The sequence below is a fragment of the Myotis davidii genome, unplaced genomic scaffold, assembly GCF_000327345.1.
Source record: "Myotis davidii unplaced genomic scaffold, ASM32734v1 scaffold72, whole genome shotgun sequence".
In the NCBI taxonomy this organism is placed as follows: domain Eukaryota; kingdom Metazoa; phylum Chordata; class Mammalia; order Chiroptera; family Vespertilionidae; genus Myotis; species Myotis davidii.
In genome coordinates, this window is record NW_006284618.1 from 6,205,461 (window position 1) to 6,215,258 (window position 9,798).

General features: G+C 42.7%; 1 protein-coding gene across 1 annotated transcript in view; it reads right to left on the reverse strand.

The window, feature by feature from the left end:
• The window catches only part of ZRANB1 (zinc finger, RAN-binding domain containing 1), a 34,951-nt gene that overhangs the window by 21,785 nt on the left and 3,368 nt on the right, over positions 1–9,798 (reverse strand). Inside the window, exon 2 of the mRNA XM_006754986.2 lies at positions 7,376–8,226. Coding sequence (XP_006755049.1) covers positions 7,376–8,189 — 814 coding nt within the window. The 5' untranslated portion in view covers positions 8,190–8,226. The remainder of the gene's footprint in view (positions 1–7,375; positions 8,227–9,798) is intronic.

Genomic DNA, 9,798 nt, shown 5'->3' on the forward strand with positions numbered 1-9,798 from the left:
TGGATAGAGTTTCCATTTTGTAAGAGGGATGTGGAGATGGATGGCGATTACAGGTGCACAACAATCCTATCTAATAAAAGAGAAACATGGTAATTGGCGTATGACTGCTACCCTTCCCATTGGCTAATCAGGGTGATATGCAAATTAACTGCCAGCCAAGATGGCGGCCGGCAGCCAGGCAGCTTAAACTGAACATGAGGCTTCCTTGCTTCAGTGAAGGAGGACTCCAACGTTTTCCGCCTGCTGCTGCAGGCCTCTGAGCTTGCAGTTTAAGAAACACTGTAACATATAGAGCTAAACAAAACCCCAGAAACCAGCTTTCAGCCGCCTGGGATCTCAAAGCTGGAGTTGATACAGAGTTTCGATTATAGAACTGAAACAAACCAGATACCTGCTTTCAGGAGCGGAGGCCTAAGAGCTGGAGCCTCAGAGCTAAAGCTGGCCCAGAATAAAAAAAAAAAAAAGAAAAAAATGAGCAGTTGGGAGCGTCAGTCCCAGCCTGAAAACAGCCCTCAGCCCCTCACCCAGACTGGCCAGGCACCCCAGTGGGGACCCCCGCCCTGATCCAGGACACCCTTCAGGGCAAACCAGCCAGCCCCCACCCATGCACCAGGCCTCTATTCTATATAGTAAAAGGGTAATATGCCTCCCAGCACCGGGATCAGCGGAGCTGCGAGGCCTCCTGGCACCGGGATCAGCGTAACGGGGCAGCGCCCAAACCCCGATCACCCTGCGGCTCTGTGTGTGACAGGGGGCGGCGCCCCAACTCCCCAATTGGCCCTGCTCTGAGCCCGACCAGGGGCTGCACCTAGGGATTGGGCCTGCCCTCTGCCACCCGGGAGCAGGCCTAAGCCAGCAGGTCGTTATCTCCCGAGGGGTCCCAGACTTCGAGAGGGCACAGGCCGGGCTGAGTGACCCCCCCACCCCCCTGAGTGCATAAATTTTTGTGCACTGGGCCTCTAGTCTATAATAATAAAAGGGTAATATGCTAATTAGACCAGATGTCATTCCAGACAAGCCAGAGCCGGAGGGAGGCCGGTGCTGGCAGCTGGGGGAAGGAAGGCCTACTCTTTCACGAATTTTGTGCATTGCGCCTCTAGTTTGAATATAGTTTGTGCCACTGCACCATACACTTGAAAATGTCCAAGATGGAAAACTTTGTTACCTATACTTTACCAAAATTAAAATAAATTTAAAGAAAAGAAAAAATGATAAAAGGGTATTATTAAGAGATATTAGAAATATTAGAAATGCTGTTCAAATACCACCTATGTAGCATTCCTTCCTCCCCCCAAAAAGATAAAATGTTTAAATTTTATGTAACCATATCCTAATTGAGGACCATTGTGTAAAATAAATGGCCTAGACTCTGAAAATGTTAATGTCATTAAAGAGTAAATAAGGAAAACAAAAAACACCTGGGCGCTGTTTATAGAAAACTAAAGAGATAAAACAACTAAATACCATGTATAATCCTCAGCTGAATGGGACTGGAGCAGTAGCTATTAGTGTAACTATTGGTGAAAATAAACATGGACTTTGAACATTAAATTTTTCTGGATAATTACATTGTATGGCTTCGTAGAGAAATGTCTGTTTTTGTAGAGAAATGACATACATATAGAAGTACTTAGAGGCAAAATGCTCAGACATCTGCGGCTAGCTCTCCAAGGGTTCAGGAAAAACTCACACAGAAAGACAGAGCCGGAGAAAGGGAGAGAGCAAAGTGCGAGGCAGTAACAATGGTCAAATCTAGGTCGAAGGCATGTGTCCATGTATTAGACATGTCACTTTGCCACGGGTTTGAACTCCTCGGAATAAAAGGTTGATGGGGGAAAGTGGCCGCCTCTGCACAGCAGAATGGAAGGTGGAGAAGAGAGAAACACGTGCTTTCCTTTATAAACTCTTCTATCTATAACTGCTTGATGTTTTAGCCCTGTGCATAGTTCAGTAAATGTTTAAAATTAAAATTATTTTATGGTCAACAGTAAAGTCCCCTGCAGTCTAAACATCTTTTTATATTTAATATTTAAATGATATATCCAGATTTCATAATTCAGAGTGTTCATGTAATACAGTGCTTTTAAAAACGACAGCCTTTACTAAATAATGATGCATATTCATGTGTCAGTGTCGCATAACCAGGCATCACCAGTCACACTCCCCTCCTCAGCACCCGGAGACACGTGACTCGCTGGCAGGCCTGTGCACTCCATCAGTTCTCAAAGCCAGGAGTCCTGCCCGAGGCAGATGAGAGGCGGCCAGAAGCATGTCGCTGGCCTTCAGCTCAGCCAGCGCGTGCCTCTCCGTGACACGCTGCTCCTGAAAGCGCCTTTGTCCCAGGATCAGTCCCCAGCTCCTCCAACAGCCAGGCTGCACTGGCCACGGGAAAGAAAATGTGTGTGCGCTCCCCAGACTGGAATCTTATTTTTTTTAATATATTTTTTATTGATTTTTTACAGAGAGGAAGGGAGAGGGACGGAGGGTCAGAAACATCAATGAGAGAGAAATATCGATCAGCTGCCTCCTGCACACCCCCCACTGGGGATGTGCCCGCAACCAAGGTACATGCCCTTGACCGGAATCGAACCTAGGACCCTTCAGTCCGCAGGCCGACGCTCCATCCACTGAGCCAAACCAGTCAGGGCTGGGATCTTTATATTGCTGAGAATGATCACAATTCGCTTAAAAACCATGACATAAAATGCGCTTGTATAGCCAGAGTTCCAATATGACGAGAGGAACGCCTCAGAAACCAAAGCTAACACTCCTTTCATGGTGCTAAAATAACTCTATTTCCTGTAACATCAGCAGCCTTGGATAGGATGGGTATGGAGCGAAAAGATCTGAGGTTTGGTTTGGTTTTTCATCCTCACCCAAGGTGACGTTTTAATTGATTTTCAAGAAAGAGAACGAAGAGAAACACTGATGTGACAGAGAAACATCAATAGGTTGCCTCCCATAGGCACCCCGACCGGAGATCAAACACCAAACTTTGGTATGTGGCCTGATTGGGAATCGAACCCACAACCTTTTTGGTGTACAGGACAATGATCAACCAACAGAGCCATCTGGCCAGGACAAGACCTGAGCTTCTATAGCGACACACACACATCCCAGGTAAGAGCAGCACACAGCGAACCAAGGACACATAAGGCACTGCCAGCAGGCCAGCACTCTGTTTCCTTTTATGGAGGCAGTGCCACAGATGTGCTGCAGGAGTCTGTGTATATTTTGGATTCTATTAAAAGCTTTTTATAGAATATTTTAACTCAAACCATTTTTGTTTTTAAAAATGTAATTTAAAATCTAATCATTTTAAATGCCGAAGACTCAAGACCTTTTCCTCAAGCTCTGCCTTTATTCATGACGTAAAGCAACCTGTTAAGGAACAAAGGTCACTGAACAGCAGAGTGTCTTCCAGGAGGGCGCTCAGTCACATTCCTAAGCAACCGGAGCGGCCCACTGGCATCCTAGAGTCAACCTAGCACTTCGCCGGCTGGGAACTGAAAATGACAGGGAGACACTGTGTAAAGCGTATGACTGTCTGACCACTATGCTGTACACTTGAAACCAACACAAAATAATACTGAATGTAAACTGTAATGAAAAATAAAATGTAAAGTCCTTTTCAGAAAACTAAAAAATAACCATAACAAATCTATCAGAACAGTGAACAATTTCATTAGCTTCCTCTCTAAATTCCCAAAAAGATGATCTCCAAAAATTAAATATTAGAACACAGATCTGATACTGGGCTCGCAACTCAGAAGTGGTAATTAGCACAAAGTAATTCCATAGGACAGAAAAAATTCTAAAGATAGAAAGTTGACTGTGCAAACAACTGTGGTATACCAACTTGAAAACAGGCAAACACAAGCAAAGAACACAAACCAAGAACTACAGAAATGCCACACTAAAAATCAAGTTCAAATATTATGGCTATGGGATGCCGGGAAACAGTAGCAGGTGACAGACTACCTTCGGACCTAGCAATCAGCTTCATGTAGACCTATTTATCTGGCTGCCTTGGTATCAAATGTTCTTAAAAAGTTCAAGTAACAGTACTCCTTTCACCGCCGTGAAACTTACACCCACCAGTCACGTGACAGATGCCCGCTCAGTGCTGCTGAGGCTCTGTTTACTTTGACCTCCTCAACAACAATCTTCTCCTTCCTATTTCCCCGGCTACCCAGCTGGCCTGAGGCTGTTTTTATTGTCCAGTTTCTTATTACTTAGTGCCAGTTTTGTCGTAAGTATACATTTTAGACTTAGTGTACATACTCTGGAGATTTTTTTTAGTACATGTGCTGCCGAAGCGATTGCTGAAATGATTCTTTTAAATGTGTATCAGCAAGCCGTAATACAACATACCTAATGAAACCTGGAGAACATGAGGCCAGCAGACAAGTAAAGATTAAATTTCGGTAAATGTGAACTTCTGTTAATTAACCCAACAAAATATAAACACGGAACAATGCTGTTAGCATATTACAGAGAACAGGGTGTGACTGCCTAATAGAAACAGGGCCATAATCTTGCGTACAGCACTTGGGAGCCATGTTGTGCAGTGAACAGCCAAAACCATCTCCTGACGGGAAAGACAGACTCCACATTACCAAAACCAAGCACAGTCAATCCGTGGCCCTAAGCACCAAGCAACTCTGGAGTGGGTGGCAACAGAACTTAACGGCAAAGAAACTGATTTGTAAATAAAACAAGACCAGATCCACTACTGGTCATGCTGGTAGTAGTTTTTATTCCACCTTTAAAATGAGCTCAGAGCTCTTAGAATCTGAAGAGGTACAGGATGTTTGCTCAGAAGTAGAATGGCGGGGCTCAGTGGTTGAGCCTCTACCTATGAGCCAGGAGGTCAAGGTTCAATTCCCGGTCGGGGCACAGGCCCGAGTTGCGGGCTCCATCCCCAGTGTGGGGCAAGCAGGGGGCAGCCCATCAGTGATTCTCTCTCATCATTGATGTTTCTCTCTCTCTCTCCCTCCCTTCCTCTCGGAAATCAATAAAAATATTTTTTTTTAAAAAAGAAAAGGAAAAATATATGTAAAGAAATAAAAGGTAGCAGCAAGAAGACAGAGTAGTCATAAGACAAGAAATAATAGCCTTAAAGGCAAGGTAATACGTGTTGGTCTAACTTGTGTTTCAAGGAGAGAAAACACTTCAAAGCAAGAGTTCTTATGCTGAGATCCACTAACCTGAAGGAGCAAATGAACCTGATTCCTAGAGAATTCTATGGCCCCAAAAGAGGTTAAGAATCATTGTGATATAGTTCATTTCCATCTATAAACGTATGTGCACTGTAACACCACCTTGTAGTAAACATATGCATAGTACGCTACTGCTTGCAAAAGTGTTTTTAAAAGTGTCCCAAAAGGCATGCAGCTAAACTAAAAGATAAGCATGCCTAGATACGAAAGGTCACATCACCTAAGAGCCCATTTACACGGACTACCCAGAACAGGTAAGTCCACAGAAAAAACAAGCACTGTTGGTTACCAGGAAGGAGGGGGGAAGGGGATATGAAGTAACTGCTTAACCAGTACAGGGCTTCCTTTTGGGGTGATGAAAGTATTTCAGAACCAGATAAAGGTGGTGGCTGTACAACACTATGAATGCACTAAATGCCACTGAATTGTTCACTTTCAAAATGGTGAATTTTGCTATGTGAATATGACCTCAATTTAAAAAATTAATAATAAACAAAACCCTTTTGCCCTAGCCGGTTTGGCTCAAGTGGATAAAGTGTTGACCTACGGACTGAAGGGTCCTGGGTTGATTCTAGTCAAGGGCACAGGCCTGGGTTGCGGGCTTGATCCCCAGTGTGGGGTGTGCAGGAGGCAGCCAATCAGTGATTCTCTCTCATCATTGATGTTTCTCTCCCTCTCCCTTCCTGTCTGAAATCAATAAAAATATGTTAAATAATTTTATTTTAAAAACTTCTTAAAGTGAATAAATAAAACCCTTTGGTATTTCCTTATTTAAAAAAAAAAGACAACCACTCTCTGTGTTGCCCCAACTCGGGACGGAGCAGAAAACCCCAGGATGAACTGGGGCCACACAGGTAGAAGCGGAAGGTGCTTCCCTCCTGGTCCTCAGAGCAGGGACGTGGGGCTACGTCACAAGTGCCTGCTGGGTTTGGTGTTCAGAGGGCTCATCTGCAAGACACTCTTTTTGCCAGGGCAAAACTAAAACAAAAAACTCAGATTTTTTTTTTTTTGTAAATTTCCTCTTAGGACTTGCAGGTTTCATATAGTTATGGCTTCTGTATTCTTGGGGCTATATTCAGGGGGATAAATGAGAGAAATTAATACTGGGGAAAATATATATACAGATAAGCCATGTTTGAAGCTTAACTATTGTTCCACAAGATGTTTAACTTTAGTAGGTACTCAACATTTCCTTTATAAAACTGAGTATCAATGTAAAGCACTCCATCCAAATATCCAAAATCAAATTTCTCAAAACAAAAGAAAAGAAAAAATGTGGCTCAGCTGATTGAGCATCTTCCCATATACCAAAAGGGTGCAGGTTCGATTCCTGGTCAGGGCACATACCTTGGTTGTGGGTTCAATCCCCGGTCGAGGTGCATACAGGAGGCAACCGATTGATGTTCCTCTATCACATCAATGTTTCTCTCTCTCTCTCTCTCTCTCTCTCTCTCTCTCTCTCTCTCTAAATCAATAAACATATCCTCAATGAGGATTTAAAAAATAAAGGAAAAAGAAAACATGGAAGAGTCAACTGCTTTTGTGAAATTATATCACAAATAATTAACTTACAACATGTCTATCCTTTAACAGCTCTGAGCCAGTAACTGGGACCAATACCCAGAACTTCCTTAGAAAAGCACTAAAACCACAAATCATGACTGACCTGTGGAATCAGTTGGCCTTGTGAAATCAAGTTTCATAGAGTTTGTAAGTACTTACTGCATGACAGTCATGTTAAACTGACATATTTTCAAGGTCAGCATTATTATGTTTGTGCAACTTCTCGGAGTCATACATTTTTGTGATATTTTTAACATCTGACTACAGCTCCTCCATCACAAGGTGCTCGCACTGTTTACCACACGGAAGCAGCAGCTGTGTTCTTCAGCCCCAGCTCCTTCCAGTGCATCAAGCAGCCGTTTGCAACCCCAGGTGTGTATTTTAATTCTGATGTGTAGAACACTTTAACTTAAAAGTTTTGCTCCCTACTGATGGAGACACATACACAATGGAACGGAGGCAATTTAGGACAAAGTTATAACAAGATCATGCTGAATGAACTAAATGCTAAGTAATATTGACCCTGCTTATATCTTTCATGTCACTGTCAGTACTTTTCCCATCCCATTCAATAAAATGCAAAAACTTACCCACACAGGCATTGAGGAACAGCCAGTCGGTCTTTTTCATCCTGTTCTTAATCTGCTTTAGCTTTTTGAAGTCCACCTCAAGCTCCTCCTTGCTGCCCACAGCGCCCGCCAACTCAATCCTCTGGAAATCCATCTGCACGTCGGAGTCCCGCTTCGTGGTGGGCGGCGACCTTCTTTGGCTGTTGCTGCTGCTGCAGCTTCCCCTCCACCGAGCCCTGTCCTGCTCATTTATTATGGAAGAAGCCTCTTCAGTCTCTGCCAACTCTATCGCTTCAATATTATTAGGTCTGGGATGATCGCAAACAACACACTTTTTAGCCTTGGCCCAGTTTTCATATGTGCAAATAGAACAAGTCCAATGCTGGGTCCTTGTGTTCAGTTTATTTCTGTCATTGTATTCCTCGCAAGGATCAACAGAAAAAGCAACTGGTCTTGAGCCAGATCCTGAGGATTGAGGAGACTCTGTGGGACTCCTGGTCCTGCGCTGGGATAAGCACTGGGTACATCTGATTGCTCTTGGCCAGTTCAAATACGTGCACATGTGGCATGACCATTTATTTGCATTCTCCATGCTGTATGAAGACTTAACCCTTGGTCTTGCACTAGAGTCTGGGCATATCAAAGGACTACTTCCTCCTTCGGTGCTGGAAGGATCCCAATCTCGACCAACATCACTGGAACCGCTTTTGAATGGATCTTCTGTGATAATAGTTCCACTAGGTCTCTGGGCACGACACATAGTGCACTTGATTGCAGATGGCCAGTTTTCATACGTACAATATTCACAAGCCCACTTAATTCCACGTTCTGACATTGTGCACTTCTTGAAGTGAGTTATGTCAAGCAGGAAGCTATAAATAATTAGGACATGGTTATTAAAACAATAACGACAGAATTCCACCTCTGAATATATGCCCCCAACATAAAAGTTTGCTTTCATTTACAAAATACAAATTTTTCCAAAGATGCATGTAAGATTTCATAGAGAACTATCCTATTTTCTTTTTTTAATTTCAGGCACTGGAGATAAATTCCCAAAGAAAAACCTTAGCTCTCTCAGGATTTAATGAAATTGTATTTCAGAATGCAAGAGAGAGGAGAAACTAAGAGTGTGCTGTGGGAGGGAGGGAGCTTAAAGCAGGGAAGCCACTAACAGAAACGTTTCATTTCAGCCAGTAATCACCATCAAGTCAGAAAATGAACCAACAGTTCGAAGACTCAAAGGGAGGGAAAGGAACACAAACCAAGGATCTTAAACACATAGCCATTCTCCAATCACGAACAACATAGATTAGTATGCTCTCTAGGTGTAGCATCATAATGCTTGATTTACTAAAGAATTCAGAAGATCAAAGTCAATTCTCTTATTCTTGCTAAAGGAGAAAAACAGCGGGAAAATGCTAATCATCCACTGCTCTTAATAAGCACAGGTAAAAAGGAAAGATGTTGAGGAGCAATCCTTACAATTAACCAAGTAACACTGAGACAGAGAAAAAGCTGCTTGATAGCCTATATATCCTCACAACCTAGTTCTGTCTGAAACAAAAAGCGTAGATCACCTATACGCGAGACAACGAAATCGACGGAATGTCGCCAAGATGACTACAAGCACATCACTCCAATATAATTTTGAATACTCATACTCAAAATATTCAGTATTTGAAATACACTGAAAATTCAATTCATATTCAAAGCATATTCACTATTACAGTTTCCTAGGATTCAACACTGGGCCTAAAACTACACTAAAATGAAGACTTCACTATTTAATAACTAATTTATGAATGATGCAACTTAAAAGACAAATTGAATCATAACTTTTTTTTAATGGTTTGAATGAAGGGTCCCAGGTTCGATTCCAGTCAAGGGCACGTACCTGGGTTGCGGGCACATTCCCAGTAGGGAGGCAACTGAACGGATGTTTCTCTCTCATTGATGTTTCTAACTCTCTAAAGCCAGCCTTTCCGTTTTCTTAAATCCCTTCTCAACTAAATTAATGTCGCTCCACCTACTTTTAACCAGAAAAGTACCGTATTTGCCGGCGTATAAGACGACTGGGCGTATAAGACGACCCCCTAACATTTCCACTCAAAATACAGAGTTTGTTATATACTCGCCGTATAAGACTACCCCCTCTTCCGCACACCTTCCACACACCAAATAAAAGGTAAAACAATATCAGATTTGATTTTAACATTTTAATTTATATTCAAATGCTTATGACATGCAGGAAAACTGTCACAAGGCTGTATGTAATCAAACATATACATAAAACAGTGCAAGTTTATTACCGGTAAACATACCGGTAATTCACTAAAGAAAAAACACTCTATAGACTGGTACCGTAGATGCTTCTCAGGAACACAGGCAAGCAGCCCACAACCTAGAGGGACTGTCAATGATAGAAGTAAGATAACAAATAG